The sequence below is a fragment of the Anolis sagrei genome, chromosome 2 (assembly GCF_037176765.1).
Source record: "Anolis sagrei isolate rAnoSag1 chromosome 2, rAnoSag1.mat, whole genome shotgun sequence".
Taxonomy (NCBI): domain Eukaryota; kingdom Metazoa; phylum Chordata; class Lepidosauria; order Squamata; family Dactyloidae; genus Anolis; species Anolis sagrei.
In genome coordinates, this window is record NC_090022.1 from 113,756,377 (window position 1) to 113,775,289 (window position 18,913).

General features: G+C 43.9%; 1 protein-coding gene across 5 annotated transcripts; it reads right to left on the reverse strand.

The window, feature by feature from the left end:
* Positions 1–1,092: 1,092 nt before the first annotated feature.
* Positions 1,093–17,646, reverse strand: MAFG (MAF bZIP transcription factor G). 5 transcript variants are annotated; one of them, XM_060764863.2, is made up of 3 exons: positions 17,401–17,646; positions 8,381–8,442; positions 1,093–8,295 (listed from the first exon to the last, which is right to left on the reverse strand). In XM_060764863.2, the coding sequence occupies exons 2-3, from the start codon at positions 8,414–8,416 to the stop codon at positions 7,843–7,845; spliced, it is 489 nt and encodes a 162-aa protein (XP_060620846.1). In that variant the 5' UTR covers positions 8,417–8,442; positions 17,401–17,646; the 3' UTR covers positions 1,093–7,842. The 5 variants fall into 5 exon arrangements, with proteins under 5 accessions (XP_060620846.1, XP_060620845.1, XP_060620843.1 ...); XM_060764862.2 differs by lacking the exon at positions 17,401–17,646 and adding an exon at positions 17,245–17,264; XM_060764860.2 differs by lacking the exon at positions 17,401–17,646 and adding an exon at positions 16,996–17,234.
* Positions 17,647–18,913: the final 1,267 nt, after the last annotated feature.

The following is an 18,913-nucleotide window of genomic DNA, read 5'->3' on the forward strand; positions in this document are numbered from 1 at the left end:
TTTTGTTCTGTCAAACTAAAAACAGGCATTAGATACCCGAAGGCTACAAAACCAGCCCAGATTTCTCTTTAAAAATGCAAAGGCAATGAGACCAAAATGTTCTTTTAGAACACAACAAAGTATACAGGAGAGTTATTGGGCATCAATGGAGAGGCCAATGCAATTCTAGGTAGCAGACAAAACTGAAGAAAGAACATCCTATTTATCAGGTATAAAGCATAACGTATAATTTGCTGAGAGATGCAATACCTGAAATGGAAATCCAATATTGTGGAAAGTGTTTCACCTTTGTCACTGTAATCCTTCTATCACCATCAGCTGGTATGCTCTGGCTTCAGCCAGACCAAATAAGCCTGATGGTAGTGGTCTTGACATTGGTAACCTAAGCTCCACATGAAGCTACTCTTAAACTTGGTCTGGAGCTGCAGCCAGTGCAGAATACTTTGCTTTTGCATTGGCTGCCTCTTTGATACCAGGATGTTTAGGTTTTGTTAACAGTTTATAAAGCTTTCTGCAACATGGAATCTGAGTATCTCACACAGTTAGGTCTTTGAATTCATCTGGAAAGACCATCATGGTCCACTTCAGGTTGTTCAAAACAGGATTTTCAGAATGCTGGCTCTGAACGCTGATACTAGACGAATGCCAACCGTTTTTTTTTTTGTTTTTTTTTTGGTGCATGTAGAGACTTCCTAGTGCAGATGTTTTAGTGTTGTTACCATCTATTTCATGAATGGACTATTTTATGAAAAAACAATGTTTAATCATTATTTTATTAATTGCTTTTTATACTCGTATGTTTTATTATTGATGCACAACTCCTTTAATAACTTTTGAATGTGTGCAGAAACTCTTCTGGATGTGTTGTTTAAGCTTTTCAGTGGCCAAAATGCTTTGCAAACCAAAATAACCTGGGCTCCACTTTTCAAGCAACTCCACTTTTCTTACAGTGCTCTGGTCCCTAACTTAGCAGGTAAGTGGAGATTCCCTGTACACTGATCGTATACAAATAGCTAAGTCTTAGGGATTCAGCTTATAGTAGAAAACAAGTCTGCCAGCCCAAACCCAATTAGTAATTTCATAAGGACCAGCCTCTTTAAAGATGTTTATTGGTCATATACAAAATAAAGAATGCTTCATATCAACAAACATACACTATATACATAAATAAATTAACAACACCTCCACTGGGGCTGTGGCAACAAAACCCCAACAGTTATCAGATATCTACAGATTGAAAAAGGACAATAATTTAGCAATAAATACTGATTAATTAATTGGGCTCTCCTGTTGTACAGTAGAACCCCAGGACTTGACAATATGCAATTACACCCCTGGCACATAATTAATCTCTATTAATCTCCAATTTTATTAGCTTTGGAGACTGAGATTTTTTAAATTAAAATATTCCTTTCCCATTTAAGAAATATTTTAAAGCAGCAGTGAATTCATTTCAATTAATATCTTGTACGGACTACCCTTAGCATCTGCAGGTTGGAGGACAGGAACAGGCATCAGTCCATCTCATTAAGTGCTCTGAATATCATAATTTCTCTTGTTTCTGTGTAAAATTCCAGTTTGGCAAAGGGTGTAATGCAGAACAAACTACAAGTGAGGACAAGGACAAGTAGAGTTTGGTTTGAAACCACTTTACCCTTGTCCAAGAAAGGAAGTATTTTGATTAGGAATGAGACTATGCACTCAGCCACACTGTGATTCTTATTAGCCACAAGAATCAAGAGTTTGTACATACCAGATAATGGGAGACAAAGGGCATATAAATCCTCACCAGTTAAAAGAACCTGTTTGAGGTTACAATTACGAGTGCTCTGAGAATGTCTTCCAGTCCTTCTACACGGGCAGAGACAATACTCTGTTGTAGCAGCCACCCACTGCTTTATCATAGGAAGCAGCAATGTTATCAAATTGGAAAAAAAAAACATTTTTCTGTATTAGCATTTTTTAACTAACAAAATACAGCTTGAGACATCAAGAAAATGTCAGCAAGTACTTTCATCTGTTAGTGGCAGAGAAAGCGAGGAACTGCTAGAGGTTGGCTACAATTCTGAGTAAGCCACCAGTATACAGGAATGCCAATTCTATTCTCAGGTGGCATATAATGAGTTGTCATCCTGCCAAGTGCACAAGAGATACCAGAAAGTAACACCACTGTCCCAAGGAAAACAAGAGATGTAGTGTCTTACCTGCAGGAACCCTCACACATACTTACTCATCCAACTGAGAACTCACCCATCAAACCTCCCTCTATGCCCGAATACCAAATGCCTCCATTCCTAGCCTGCAGTCCCTCATTTTATCTCTTTCCTTCTGGAGAGACACAATTGTTTCATAATCCAAGAGATCACTTTTACACAATCCACTACGACATAAACAACCCTCCTCCCCCACCCGCTCCCGAGCCACAAGCCAGCCACATGTGGGCGGAATTATACTTCACGGATCTGCTCTACAGCCAAGTAGAAAGCAAAGCTCGCCATTGGCCGCATTAAACAAAATGCCCCATAACAAAGGAGAAATAAAAACACATTACCTTTCACAGCAGGAAAACCAAACAAACAAGCACCTTGAAAACAAGAACCATCACACTCTGAATGCTATATACCAGAAAGATAAATCAAGGGGAAGGGCTTGAGGGCGGCACCTAGGAGAGGGAGGACTCAGAAACACAAAGAAGAGACAAGTTGAACATGGACAAGAGAAAGTGAGAAAGGTCTCCCTGGGTGTTGGAAGATTCACCATTTAAATTTCAGTCCTTCAAGCACTCTGCTGCCAATGGGTGCCCAACATACACCCCACTGTATACAAGGATAAGCACCTGCAATATCCCAGAGACACAGACAAAGATAACTTTTCTCTTCTTAGACCCCAAGAAGGGCAAACATGCACAAGTCTGGAGGAAAAAGAAAAAGAAATAATCACCAGTTCAAGGATGATCCAACATAGGACAGGGAAGGAGGAATAGTTGAGAAGAAATGAATAGCTAGAAGTACAAACCATGATAGTTTTATTAACTGTCACCAAGTGGTATTGATGGTAACAAAAATACCAATGTTAAGATGTTTATGTTATTATTAATATTGCTTTGCAAATGCTCACTGTAATAATTTAAATGGACCTCAGCTTTAATGTAATTACTATTGTTGGTAAATCTTGCCATTCCTTTCCAAAAAAATGCTCTTCCACCATCCCATGGTGTAGAATACCACCTGATGCATCTGTTGAATAAGTGTGTCAATCCTTCAGATGGCACAGATTCTGTCATTTTTGTCTAACATGGCTAATGCTCTACAATGGTGCCTTAAATCAGAGACTCCTCATACTCTTCAAGGAAAAGGAGAGACCCAATCAGAGTAAGCAGCAATGGAAGCACAGTTGACTCCAGGGAAGAACTATCAAATGGGAAATGGTCAGGATGACATCCACTGGCAAGCTCATAAAAGCCACTGAGGTGCCATGGAGAATCACTAAGTGACGTTAGGCAAGTCTCACTCTCTCGGGCTCACAAGAAAGCAAAGGCAAACTCTCCTCTAAACAATTTTTGCCAAGAAACCCTTATGATAGGTTCACACTATGTCAAATGATGTGATCATAAAGGTTTTAGATTCAAAGAAGCTAACCAAGGCTGCTGAACTGCTTGTTCTGCTGAAAAGAAACCTACATTCCCGAAAGACAGTCTCTGCTTTACCATATTATTATTCAAGCTTTATCTGAATATCAAGGTATGGAACAAGCATCAGAATTTGGAAACATTAACAATGTTAAATCATGAAAGAACTTCAAAACATTAAAGGACCTTGGATGGTTAAAAACTAAGCAATTATTGGTGGTTTGTTGATGCATTCATTTCACTTTTTAAAAAGAAGTCAATTAAAATGACCTTGAAGACTAAAACTGCCAAATGTCACAACCAAAGAATCTACACGTTTTCGAGGCCAGACAGCTATCATTTATTGAGGGCGGCACCTAGGAGAGGGAGGACTCAGAAACACAAAGAAGAGACAAGCTGAACATGGGCAAGAGAAATTGAGAAATGTCTCCCTGGGTGTTGGAAGATTCTAACAATCTAGCAGTTCAGGCCACAGAAAATCTAGCAGTTCAGGCCACAGAAGTGCTTTTCATGAAACTTCAAAACCTAAGATATGATTAGGTGGCCAAAAATATCATTTCTGTCCCTGCCTCTCATTTGGTGACTTCACCGAAAAACCCAAGTTGCATGCTACTGTGGTCTGCAAGCTTAAGAGGTGTGTAAATATTGCTTATGCAGATCACAATGGTTTGGTTTTCCAAGAATTTGGATTTCTTTGGCAAGGAGAAGAGAGTGGAAGGCAATGAAGAAAGGAAAGTATACACAGCTTCGGAAAGGAGGGAAAGATGAGGGGAGAGGTAGAGGAAAATGAGACAACAAAATTGAAAAGTTCTGGCCTCAGCAATCCTACACAACACCTTCTAAATCAGGAGTGAAAAACAAACCCCTGTGGCCTCCTCAGACCTTTACTGGCCCAGTGTAGTTGCAACATCCCAATGGAAAATATGACATTCCTGGCTTGGCAATAACCACTACTGTGTCTGGAATAGCAGCTTCATATCAATTCCTTCTAAAACTGAATTACAGAACAGGGGATGTAATTTTAGCAATTTTCTGCCCCCTGCAAGAATGTATTTGAAAACAGCAGTTACTGAACATTTCACAGTTCATGTCTCATTCCATGCAGAATAAACCCATACTGTTGTTATGCATGAAACATTTAATATATCTGCATGTCATATTTCTGTTTTCATCCTTGACAATGCTGTAGTTGAGGATTATTTCTGCACAAAATTCCTAAGCTTTTTTTAAAAAAACATACAAAGCTGCATGCTAAATGCACAAGGATAGTGTGGAATAAGTTCTGAATTGCAAATATTCTTCTCAATCCAGAATTTTCGCTATTATGGTTTGAGAAGCACATTTATGGCTGATTTTTAAAATATTTCCTAAGATTCTTTCAATTTCTCATAATGGGCAAAGTGTTATTTTTGTGGAAATGACAACCAAATTAACTGCTGTGTCTAAATCAAAGCTTGTAAAAATATCTACCCCTTTCCCTCTTTTTCTTTTGTTCTTTTCATATTAGCCATCCTTATGATCAAAGAGTAATAGAAAAATATCCCAATGTGCTATGAGATAAAGGATTGTTAAAAGAACCAGTATGAGTTTAGCAGGGATCAGTCGGTCCCTTTCAAGTGGTAAGTTTGCAGCAGCACTGAGTTCCTTGCAATGAGGTCACAGAGGTGAGGAAGCTCTGACAGACATCAGGAAGAGGAATTGATAGCAGACCCTTGTTTAAAGCTTTCCTTCTTCCTTGCCTGTAGTTTACCTCATACGTTGAAAAACTTGCAACAAGTGAATGTCAGGAAAATAACTTAAGAGAAGCTGAGAATGAAGGTGCCTTTTTTGAGAAAAATCTGCTGCAGTGTAGGAATTCAAACTTCCAGATTGTCTGAACCTGACAACCCTACTCACCATGAGACCTAGATACTATTGCAATATAAACTGAGGCCTTTCAGAATCTGGAAAAGATACCAGTTGATATACTCCCCAGTGGTGCAAGCATCTAGATTCTCTTGGCAAGTCATCACAGATGAGGCACCGCTGCCTGCTATTAAATATATATACACATTTCTTATACAAGCTATGTCAAGGGTTCTAAATCTGTTTTCTGTAAATTCCCCAGCCACCAGTAACTATGCACACTCTGAAAAGCAGATTTTTCTAAGCAAAGTATCAGGAATTAAATGACTACTTTGGGTGACTTTCTAAAATGTATGTCTTGCCAGGTTTACAAGGGATGCTTCTTCACTGCAAGGCTGCCACCTCATCCCCATGGACCAGCCACTTTTGGGCAGCAATACAGAAGGCAGGGCAATTATCTTCCTTCTGTGTTGAAAGAAATGACTTGCTGACTGGCTCCTAGAGGCTATCAGGGCTGTTATTGAAAACAGTTTTGCAATATGAGTCTCTAAGCCTCTCTATAACATATACAGGACAGCTGGACTTTCCTGGGCCACGTTGGCCACCACATACTTGGTGGCCCTTAAAATATTTCCGGCTCAGTTCTCCAAGTGATTCCCAGCAAGCTCAGCAATAGCAAATAACAATGAAGGGATGAGAAAATGTTTGCACCATCAACAGCAAAAGCATCTTACCCGAAAAGTGAAGCTTCACTGATTCTATTATAGTCCAAACCTGGGAAATGCTGACTCTGTTTACCTATTCTAAGACATTCTGTCAGCTTCACTAATTCCTTCAAATTCCTGTGTAATTAGCAGTTGTCTCTTGGCTCTTTTGTTACAACATTGCTGATCTTTTGAGACACCCAGGACCAGCAGGAAATTAAACTTTGGGGACTGGCACACGTGTGACACAGAAAAATGGAACACTGTCCACCAGCTATCATAAGCAAGTTTTAGTAATATGCTAAGGAATAGATAACCCCTCTCCCCTCACATTTCAGGAGATAAATAGTGATGCCTTTAGACATGAGTAATCTTCTAACAAGACAGGAGGCTTCGGAAGATGTACTGTGAAATGCCCCAGGAAGCCCTGCACTCAGCCCAGAGAAAGCAAAGAAGAATGCTCACAGGACACTCACACAGCAAAGATGGCCATTGGCACCATCACATCACAGCGTCACACAAGACCTCAGAGCACAGACAACTAAACACAACAGGAGCACAAAAGAAGCGTGTGAGGAGTTCAAGAATAAGTCACTTTTGGTACAATTGCAAAAAGATATCAAACAGGACTAGCCTTTTTTTGTTTTTTTTTCTTGACATTATTTATAAATAAAAGTCTGATAACTCTTTATAAAAACCAACCTCAGAGCCACAAAGACGTAGCGAGAAACTTTTAAAATTTGCTTTTTTCTGAGCTAGCAAAGTCTCCAAGAATATGACAACTATGTATCCTCACCCTCTCGGGTTAAAAAGGAGACTAACACAAGTTCTTCATCCAGTTTGCGTTTTAAAACTTAGATCATTTAATAACGTTTCTCTCATAAATAAAGGGCTATTTAAACCACATAAACTGGTTGTGTAAACCATCACACTAGAGACACTTGATACTCTCCAAACACAGGAAACAACTAGTGATTTTGGTCTTGTTCAGTGCAACAATTAGGCACAAAACCGGCCTGCAGTCACCGTGGTACAGCTTGCCTTCCTCCAGACAGGAGGTCCCAGTGGTGCCCATCCCTGGCTCCTTTCACTTCTCTGCAGGACAGACACCAGGAACTGCAATTTGCGCCCCTTCCCTCACCCTTCAGGAAAAGTCCTGAGGAATCCCACCTTTCAACATAAAAGGCGCAACTAGATGTTAATATAAAAATGGTTACACAAACTACTCCCATTATAGTCACTGATACCAAGCAATTTACAAGCAGCAGACTGGACAGCTGACACACAACCCTGGAAGAATGGTATCGAGTAAACACTGATGGCAGGTCTTCCAGCTTCCTATGACCTCTACCCTCCCCACTTTGGGTTATTCCTCCCCAAGAATTTATCCCAAGCTGCTGAGAATTTCTTTGGCTAGAGTACTGAGGTCCTTCAGTCTCTTCCCAGAATCCCTTGGGCGGGAGGTTCTGCTCAAACAGAAGGGCTGCATTACCATCAGTCACACCAATCAGAACAAAGCTAAAAACAAAGGGACCGCAGTGACAAGCAGGCCAGCATGTGCCTGTGTGGGCTAGGCCATCTGGGAGAGGGTTGTGCTTTGGGGACTCTGGACGAGCTTTGTGCCTAACTGCCCTGCACACACAAGCCCAAGCAGTGCTCGTTTCACTAAGACCGGGCGTCCGTTTTAGACTTCACTATCGTGATGACGCTGGTGGTGGCAACCTTGCCAGGCATGAGGGGCCCCATGCTGGAAGCAAGCGGGCCCCGAGCCGGGGTGACGGGGCTCCGGGCCACGGTCCGGGCGAAGTTCTGCAGTGCCTCGTACTTGGAGCGCAGGGCATCAAGTTCCATTTTCATGCTGGCGTTCTCTGAAGCCAGCTTCTCCACCTCCTGCTGAAGTTCTGCCTTCTGCTTCTCCAGCTCCTCCTTCTGTGTCACTCTCTTGACACGGCAGCTGGCAGCGTAGCCCCGATTCTTCAGGGTCCGCCGGCGTTGCTTGAGCTGGATGATCTCCTCCTTAGACAAGCCCCGCAAATGCTGGTTCAGCTCCCGCACAGACATGGTCACCAGCTCTTCATCTGTCAAGCTGGTCCCATTCTCACCTGGCTCCCGCTTCACCTGTGAGGACAGGGAGGAAGACATGCATCACTGACAGTCTAGAAGAGTGTACACACACAGCTAGGTCCCTGTTTTGCCCCATTACCTTCAAGGCTTTGTTTCCTTTGTTGGGGGTCGTCATAACATGCAAGCCTTCACAATCAGATTCTGCAAGAAAGAGAAGGGTCAGAGGTCACGAACCGAAGTTTCAGACTATTCATTCACAGAGACCCATTTATTAAGCTCAGCAGCCAAGACAGGAGAAGTGGGCAGGGCTCCCTGCTGGAACTGATCCTGATGTGCTCAGCACAGCAATGGACCAAGCTGAAGGGCTTACGGGAGTCCCTAACCACCTCTGTCCCTGCCAGCCCCATGCCACTCTACTGAACTTAAAGGGAAACGGCAGGGGAGGGGGTATTATCAACCCTGGGTGGAGCCAGAGTAGGATGAAACCACATTTAAAAATAGCCTGGCAGCCGGGGTCCTGGACGGCAGTATTGAGCCAGTCATGCTGACTCAGCATACTTGAAACCGTGCTCACAGTTCACGCCTTTATAGTATAACAGAGCAAGAGAGCTGCAGTCCAAGAGGCTTGGCAGGGCATCAGACTACAGTTCTTTACTTTACATGGAGGGATTCAAAGACACATAACCATCAAGCACCGCATAGAATAGAAAAATGTCTGTGGAAACATGTTGCAAAATAATCCCTTTGACAGAATCTGAGATACACACACACATATATATGATCTGACCCATTATGTATTAAATTGAACAGGAAGTCAGGGAAGTGGGAGCAAGAAGAAATGATGAGGAATGCACAGAAGCCTAACAAATAACTTGGCTCCAATTTGAACCCTCAAATAAGCAATCTGATTAGCACAGGACTATTTTTGCTGTATGCAATTCTGAACTATCCCTGTTTTCTTTAGAATAGCCTTTACCCCTAATGTCAGCTGAAAAACCAAAAGGCAGATGTGCACTAATCAGGAAGGCAAAGTAACATCTTTGATTGTTTTTCAATCCAAGTGCTCTAAGCCATTTCCACCTTTCCTCCCAGTACCTTATCAACAAAACAGCAAAATTAAAAAACTTACCCTCAGTTTTAAAAATATCTATAAAGGTCAAGCACACTTATGCAGAGTCATTCCATTAGCTTAGAAAAATCATTCATAACAGATTGTTCTAAACTTGCAGAACACATGTAATGTCATTTCCTTAAAAAATATAAACTATGGTTCTCAAGATCCCAACAATTACAATTTCAGAAATAAGCTTGAAAAGTATAATCATGGTTTATACTTAAAGGCAAATTAAAGAACTCACACGAATAAAGCTTCTGCATTTCATGATTTCAACACCCATTGTGCAAGTCTAAGGGGGACACTTAGCATGACAATACCCAAATCCACAAGGTGCATAACACTTCTGACAGAGAAAGCACATTTGCTAGCAAATTTTCACTGCCATGTACCAAATTATCCTTTGTTAACGGACTTTCATTAACATTCATGAAACCTCTCGTCCCATTTCCAAATTGAAAGGCAAAGTGGCTTCACCAAAAGGCTTCCCATTGAGACAAATCTTGTTATGCAATTCAACAAACAAAAGAAAGCTGAATAATACTACTTTCTTCACAAGACTCAACTTGAAACTACCTGCAAGAATAGTCACTCTTTCCTGCAGAAGACCTGAGATTGCCTCAGAAGATGAATTGTACCTTATATGTCAAACCACCACCCAACACATACATACATTATATTAGCCATGAGAAAGTACTCTACCTCTTACTATTCCTCTGGAACAATACAGAAGCCTCAGCTGTTCCTAAACAAGAAGAAAAATCTGCTGCAGTGGTCAATACTGTCTTGGGGATAGAAGAATTACTATGTGAATCCAGACCGGGATGTTTTTACATCCACCTCCCACCCAAGCACATCATCAGCACTTACATGGCATAATAACCGCTCCTCCCCCACAGCCCATGTTCTTGTTTGTTAAATGCATAAAACATCAGCTCACATTTATAGCACGGAATTAAGAAGACAAGCTGGTGTCAGCAAAAGCCAAGAAAACGGCCCCCCAGCAGCACCCCCAGAAGGGATGGCTTCAGCGCTTCCCAGGAGCGCTAACAGGCCAGCAAAAACTCACATATTCCTAGAGCACAAAAAACTGCTGATGAGCCAAGTGCACAAGCCCAAAGGACACGGCTGTGGTCACTTGATGAGAGGCTTCCCCCTCTGTAACACAGGGGGTCACAGTTGTTTCACAGAAAGGGACCTCAACACCCTTGTCGTGTCTTCAGAGCAAACAAACAGGTTTCAGACAATGACTGACCTCCAGATAAAGCCTTCCTTGCTAGCCGGCGCTACACGACTAACAACCCTGCCTGCAGCTCCATTGGGAGTCAGCCTTTCTAACAGTAGGTCAGAAATAAGCCTACCATTATTGTTAATGAAGATTCTGATTCAGGTTAGGACAAGATAAAGCAACCATGCTCCCTAAACCAGTATCACTCAAAGGGTGGTGTATATACCGGCTGTGGATAGTGGAGGAGAAGAGGCATGTTTACTTTTCAAGATTTTATATTGTTGTGCTAAGCTCTCCCAGAAGGAAAGAACTGGGAAATATTAGAACCTTAAATGCCAGTGAGGAAGACCATAGGTTGAAATGCATGGCAGGGGGTTGGACTGGATGGTCTCTTCCAACTCTATGATTCTATACATGAATCTCTGCCAAGATCTTAGAGCAGTGTTTTGGCCTACAACTCCCAGAAATCCCAGCCAGTTTACCAGCGGTTAGGATTTCTGGGAGTTGAAAGCCAAAACATCTAGGGACCCACAGGTTGAGAACCACCACCTTAGACCATCTACTGTCCTTCAATTATTAATTTACACCTTATGGACCTTCACCCTTATTGCTATATATAAAATTGGACAGTGTGTGTACTGTTTAAATTGAATTGCTTATTATTATTTAATAGATTTAATCTATCTTTTAATAGTTGCTATATGCTTGTATATGTTTTAAATTGATATCCTAATTCTGTCTGGCTTTCCACCTGTTTTTGTGTGACTATATCCTTTTTTTGTGACCCACAAAACCATTGTTGTTTGTACACATCAAGTTTCCAGAAAGCAAAGAAACAGCTAGAGTCAATGAGTACAATTATGGTATTGGTCCCTGGGACATGGGAGAGGAGGGCATTGCCTATCTCCCACATAGGATACCCTGCAAAACAGTGCCCTAAACAAAAACTCCAACCAAATTAAAGTCTCTTTCTGAGTTTATAGTAATGTTGAAAAATGATATTTTTTTATTACTGGTTTAAATTAATACCGAGCATTCACAAGTATCCCATCAAGTATATGAGATAAAGCATTACATATCATTGAAAGTCACTCACTCATTGAGCACAGTCTCAATACTGATGCTAGAATCAAGCCTTTCCTTGGAATGCATCAGAAAAAAACCCGTTAGGTACCATTATCTGTGTTCATGTGAAAAATGATTTGAGGGGCTTTAAAGAATGGAAAAGACCATTAATACAGCTATGAATCCACCGCAATCAGTAGTCCTAATCCATCTAAAACACAGACATGTGCTTTTCATCTTAAGAACAAACAAGCATCCCGAGCCTGGGAAGGAATCCCACTGGAGCATTGCTGCACACCCAAATATCTGGGAGTTACCCTGGACCATTCCCTGACCTACAAGAAGCACTGCCTGAATATCAAGCGAAAAGTGGGCACTAGAAACAATATCATACGAAAGCTGACTGGCACAACCTGGGGATCACAACCAGATAAAGTGAAGACATCTGCCCTTGCGCTTTGCTACTCTGCTGCTGAGTATGCATGCCCAGTGTGGAACACATCTCACCACACTAAAACAGTGAATGTGGCTCTTAATGAGACATGCTGCATTATCACAGGCTGTCTGTGTCCTACACCACTGGAGGAATTACACTGTTTAGCCAGTATCGCACCACCTGACATCCGCCAGGAAGTAGCAGCCAATAATGAAAGGACCAAGGAAGTGACTTCTCCAGCACATCCCCTGTTCGGATATATCAGTCAGCACGTCAACACAGGAACACCTCAGCAAGCAAGAGTCCAAAAGTGGCAGGCTAAAAATCCAGCACCTCAATCCATGGCTGATACCAGATGAGAGACTCCCTCTTGGGCACACAGAAGACTGGGCAACTTGGAAGACGCTGAACTGACTGCACTTTGGCACCACAAGATGCTGAGCCAATCTTAAGAAATTAGGCCGCAGACATGCGAGTGCGGAAAAGAGCAAACCACAGACCACCTATTACAATGCAACCAGAGACCTGCCACATGCACAACGGAGGACCTTCTTATAGCAACACCAGAGGCACTCCAAGTGGCCAGCTACTGGTCAAAGGACATTTAACAGAATGCCAAGTTTTTAAACTTTGTGTTTTCTCAAATACATCACAATTGTACCTCTTGTTTGCTCTTGACACGATAAATAAATAAGTAGGGCTAAGTTTCACAATGACAAGAACAAATTATGTTCATGCAATATCGGGGGGGGGGGGGGTACTTTGCAGCAGAATACACACACTTAGTGCTTTGCCAACTCAGCAAGACCCCGTGAGGCCACGACTCTATTATACATCAAGATCAATGCCTGAAACATACAGTTGCTTATAAACATCTGGAAAAGAGTGCAGGGCAGAATGCTGGCTAAAAAAAAACAAACCTCAGTTGTTCACAGCTCTCTCTCACTGTAATACAAAACACTGCTCTGAAAAAAATGACGGAACACCTTCATAAAATCCCGAAGGTCTATTAAGTCAGAATATAAGATTCAGTGTTATAAGAGTTAAGAATTTGGTGATCTTTCAATACAAAAAGTATGATATAAGTTTGCACCCAGGGGGACCAGAATTGTCACATCTCTAAGGATTTATCATTGTTGTTTTTAACAGAAGGCAATCAATAAGTAATAAAACCTACCAAAACTTTCTCTTTCATAAATTGGGATGGCATCAGGCTTTTCAACAACCCTGACCCACTGGCCAAAGCAGCAGGACTTATTAATGCCCTGCAAAAAGGACAGCCAGAGAGAGCTGGCATCCAGACAGAGACAAACTTGGTTTAATTCCCTAGACTGCTGATTTCTCAGCTTTTTGACAGCTTCCCGAAGAAAGATCACACTGGAAAGTGCCAAGTGCGACGGCTGCAAAGGGGAAAAAAGTGCAGCCTCAACACATTTCGCCAGGACTCAAAAGGCCTGCACTCAGCACAAGCACCGCCAATTCTTCGCTCACAACAGAGCTGACAGAGAGTGCATGATTCAACACAGGCCCCATTCTCAACATTCCTGGTTCACAGAGCAGTGCCATCAAACGAGTGTAAACATGGTGACGTCATCCATTCCAGCAGTAAAGACAGCCCATCACCGGAGGCCCAGCTGTAAGGGATAAAGAGGGCGGCAGGACGGGAGCAAGGGGGGACCAGGAGCTGGATGACAGCCCACAGTGGGAGGCTTCCCAACAGGTGTAGGACAAAAAGTCTCCCTAACATAACCCTGTATTTCTTTAAAAGCACATAGCCACTGACATCCATTTAAAGGAAGGTATCAAACTGAGCTTCCAAATTATCCTTCAGAAATATAGTGATCCCTTTGTCAAGAGTTCTAACCTGGGAAAGGAATATGAACTCAATGATATCCAGTAAGACTTTCAGAGCTGTATGGTCACCAGAAAATCTTATCCCCTCCAAGAAGACATGACTCCCCTGTACAGTGTATTTATATACTAAGTGCTTCACCATTGCTTTTGCTGTGAGCGTGCCTCTTAGTCAGCAGAACTGGTGGGATGGGGACCTAAATTAGTTGTTCCTACATGACCTTAGACTGAGATGCCAGCCTCATTACTTAACATCACTAAGCTAAGCATACAATCAAAATGAAATAGAACTTCATTCATTTCCCTGTTTCTTTGAATTCTTGCTTCAAGCCCTGACACATCAATTTTGTTTCCCATTTGTCATAAACACCTTATGGCAACACGAGATGTGGAGCCAACCTTAAGAAATTGGGCTACAAAGTAGAGTCCATGACATGCAAGTGGGGAGAAGAGCAAACCACAGACCACTTACTACAGTGCAGCCTGAGCCCTGCCACATGCACAATGGAGGACCTTCTTACAGCCACACCAGAGGCACTCCAAGTGGCCAGCTTCTGGTCAAAGGAAATCTAGCATAATGCCAAGCTTTTAACTTTGTTTGTGGCATTTTATACATTATAAATGTATTCTCAATTTGCTTCTGACACAATAAATAAAATATATAAATACCTCACGTTATTTCACTTATCTAAACAGAGGGAAAACTGTCCACATTGCAGTATTTTAGATACAAAAATTGGAAGACTTTTGCACATCACCCCTTCAAGACCGGCAGTATGATCTCTATACCACACAATCCCAACATGCAGTAAAGGGTACAACACTACCCAATGCTTCCTCCAAGAAATGCAATGTTGTAGGTAGGTTGTTTTGTTTTTAAATCAAGTCTGCCTCCTAACTATCTTGACTCAATTTATCCCTGTTTATGATGCCCCCTATAATATTTTTTAAAAATCAATTTTCAAGACAGGAATAGATATGCAAATGACACAGATCTGTTATAGGAATACCAAGTTTCACCTACTCTGCAGTCTAAATCAGGCAACTTTCCAGAGCCCTCCTAACTTACTGTTTTAAATCCATAGGTTGGGACAGGCATGGACAAACTTCGGCCTTCCAGATGTGTTGGACTTCAACTCCCACAATTCATGACAGCCGGTAAGTTGGCTGGGATTTCTGGGAGTTGAAGTCCAAAACACCTGGAGAGCCGAAGTTTGCCCATGCCTGGGTCAGAAGCATATTAAACCAAGATGGCTAGCTGCTTTTACCAGAAAACATCCCATGCAAACACATCTGGAGCACAAGATAGACACTGACCATTCTGTCCACCCACCAACTGGCAGAGGACAGGCTGCCCTCCGGAGTCGTGGCTGCAGGTGACGATGACAGGCTCCAGCCAGGTTTGCTATGGGAAATGTCCCACTAGGGATGCAGGTCCCTTCCACACAGCTGAATAAAATTCCACATTATCTGCTTTGAGCTGGAATATATGGCAGGATGGACTTGGATGACCCAATTCAGAGCAGATATTGGGATTTTCTACCTTGCTATTCTGGGTTACTTGGCTGTGTGGAAGGTCCCTCAGATAAACCCGTTCCAAGCAGATATTGGGGGGTGTCTGCCTTGATACTCTGTGTTATATGGCTCTGTGGAAGGTCCCTCAGTAGAGGACAACATGCACTTGTTGCACAGATGTGCTCCATCCTACAAATCTCTAGATGAAAGCCCTCCCTGCCATTTCAGTGTGACACAATACCAACCTCTTTCACAGGGCCCTTGTCTAACAGCAGAGACAGAAGTAGTCCTTCCCATAAAGCTGTCCTTTTTCTTCAGGACCAAAGCCAATAAAAACAGAAGAACCATGGAGACGAGGTGCTTAGGGCAACATGTAAACTGCCTGGCCCAAAATGGCCCGTAAAACTGTCCAGGTGAAAGTATATAAAACAATAATGTCTGCTACAGATGGCAGCACAGAATGACTATGTTAGCGACAGCATTTGACAACATCAACAGAATGATACAAGACAGGAGTAACTACCGTACGGACAGAGACATAAAAAGGCATGATTCCCACTCCTTGGGAAAGGCTCAGAGTCTCTGTTCCCAGTAAAAAAGACAGCGGAGGATAGGCTGCTGTCAAAAACAACCCAATGTGTGCCTGACCCACCTTAAGCACCCACAAGTTTTCAGAAAAGGATCTCTTGCCAAAAGTTCTGCCAAATACCCCTTCTCCGCTTGGTCATCGTCATGGGCACCCTTCTGTCCTGCCAGGCTGCGCTTCTCCCAACACACTCAATGCAGCCAAAGCAAAGGGGGGGGAAAGGGAATCTCAGGTGCTCCCCTTTTCCCACCCAAACTTGGCACTCTTCTCTGCCAGGAGATGAATCAGCAGGTCAGGTCTCTTCTGCAGCTGACCTATGGCAGCCCCCTCCCCCAAACTACAGCCAGACCCCCTTCCTTTTTGTGTATGTGTATATGCAGCATTTACCTAGTGGTGACCTCATGTTGATGAGTCAGCAATGTCACCCAGCAAGGCTCAAAGGCGGGAGGTGGTGCAAGGGGGTGAGAGAGCCCCCTCCCCTTGATCCTCATGCCCTCCCCTCAAATCCTCACTCACAGGCACAGGCTGCTCCCCCTGCCTCCCCCCCCCCCCACAGACACCTGATGAGTCAGCACCACAAGCCCTTCCACTCTGCCAGACATGGCTGCACAAGGGAGAGGGAGAGGGAGAGAGGGAGAAGGAGGAGACGGCCAGCCTGCAGGCAGCCTCTCCCCTCCTCTGCCCCAAGGAAAGGAAGGGAAGGAGCGGGCACACACTCTCGAATAATAACAACAACAACGATCACCCAAGGACTGGCTGGGGAAGGGGAGGGTCAACTACTTTTTCCTCCCCGCCGCAACTCAACAACAAAAGAGATCCGGGAGGAAACGGGGGAGCATTTCTAGCAAGGAGAAGCTGGAGGGGGAGAAAACAAACCAGGGCAGGCTTCTCCCACGCCGCGAGGAAAAGGAAAGAAAGGCAGAGGCAGAGGGAGGGGGAGACAAGGGAAGCCCACCCACCTGTCAGAGACAAGGCGAGGCGCAGCAGCAGCAGCAGCAGGAGCAGGAGGAGGAAGGAGAGGCCGCCTCCCGCTCACCTGGGCCCACACCTGGAAACCCGCGGGAAAGGGAAAGGAAAAGGTGGGGGGGGGGGGATGCAAGGGTGGCCTTCCCGGAAGCACACGGACCCAGGAGGGAAACTCCACGCAAGACTACATGGCGAAGGAGGGAAGGAGCCCCCTCCCCAGCACGCGCGCACAGGGCACACACCGCGCGCGCGGCCTCTCCTGCCCCGCTGCCTCTTTCTTCCTCCACGCACACACACACACACACACACGCAGGCAGGCAGGCAGGCTCCCTCCGTCTTTCCCTTCAAAGGCCGGGAGGAGGGGAGGGGGCCCCGGCCTCTCTCTCTCCCTCGCTCACCCTCCGCTCGCTCGCTCGGTGCCGCCGGGGAAGGGGAGGGCCGGGCCGGGGCGGGGACGGGGAGGCCGCCACGCCGCTCAGAGGGACCGAGAGTCCGGGGCCCGCCGCCGCCACCGCTGCTCACGGACGCGTCACGTGATGTTTGGGTCACGTGCCTCCATTCATGAAGCCAGTCGGTGCAGCCGCCCAGGGGAGGGATGGATAGAGGTAGGGATGGATGGATGTAAAGACTCGCTCCGGGAATCATAGAGTTGGGCAAGCGCCGCGTGCAGGGGCCGCCCAGCCCCAACCCCAGTCGCCCTCGCAGGGACAGCACAGTCAAAGCAGCCCCGACAGGTGGCCAGCCAGCCTCCCCACACCATTCACAGTGGTCCTGGCATATGATGTTTTTCAAGTTTCATAGAATCATAGAGTTGGAAGAGACCTCGTGGGCCATCCAGTCCAATCCCCAATTGCATTCAAAGCACCCCCGACAGATAGCCACCCAGCCTCTATTTAAAAAACCTCCAAGGATGAAGCCTCCACCACACTCCGGGGCACAGAGTTCCACTGCTGAACAGCTCTTACGCTCAGGAAGTTCTTCCTAATGTTCAGGTGGGATCTTCTCTCCTGTCATATAAACCAGTTGCTCCACATACTGGTTTCCAGGGCAGCAGAAAACAAGCCTGCTCCCTCTTCCTTGTAATAATAATATTTATTATTATTATTATTATTATTATTATTATCCCCAGGATACCACTCTTGGAGGACCATCATCCTCGGACTACGAGGGATCACCTAAGTAAAGTAAAAGTATTATTATTATTACCTACTCCCTCTTTCTTGTATTATTATTATTATTATTATTATTAGAGGATTAAAAGATAAAACTGCAAAGACTCTGGCACAAGCCAGTAAAGGTGGTCTCAGTGGTGATCAGTACACTGGGTGCAGTGCCTAAAGACCTTGGCCTGCATTAAAAAACAATCTGCGCTGACAAAATTACCTTCTGTCAGCTGCAAAAGGCCACCCTACTCAGATTGGCATGCATTATTCGCCGTTACATCACACAGTCCTAGACATTTGGGAAGTGTCTGGCATGTGATCAAATATAAAGGCCAGCATAGTGAACTTGTTTGCTGTGTACTTATCTTGTTATGTATCAAATAATAATATTTTTATTCTTATATCCTGCCACCATCTCCCCGAAGGGACTCAGGGCAGCTTACATGGGGACCAAGCCCAGCATAGACAAAGATTACAAGGTAACACAATTAAAAACATTTAACAATAACCAGAACAATAAAACATTATAAAAATGACAACCTTTTACATATTTATACATGGCCATTGTGTCTCCTCTCAATCTTCTCTTCTGCAGGCTAAACATACCCAGTTCTTTAAGGATTCATGGTCTCTAGGCCTTTAGTTTTAGTCGCCCTCCTCTGGACACCTTCCAGCTTCTCTTTTGAACTGTGGTGTCCAGCATTGGACAGAGTCTTCCAGATGAGGTCTGACTAAAGCTGAATACAAA

What these genes read in the sequence shown, in the direction of transcription:
- MAFG (XM_060764859.2), bottom strand. An exon ending in AAGGAAACAAAGCCTTGAAG is followed by an intron (nt 8,296 to 8,380) that starts GTAATGGGGCAA and finishes CTGTCCTCACAG; the next exon opens with GTGAAGCGGGAGCCAGGTGA.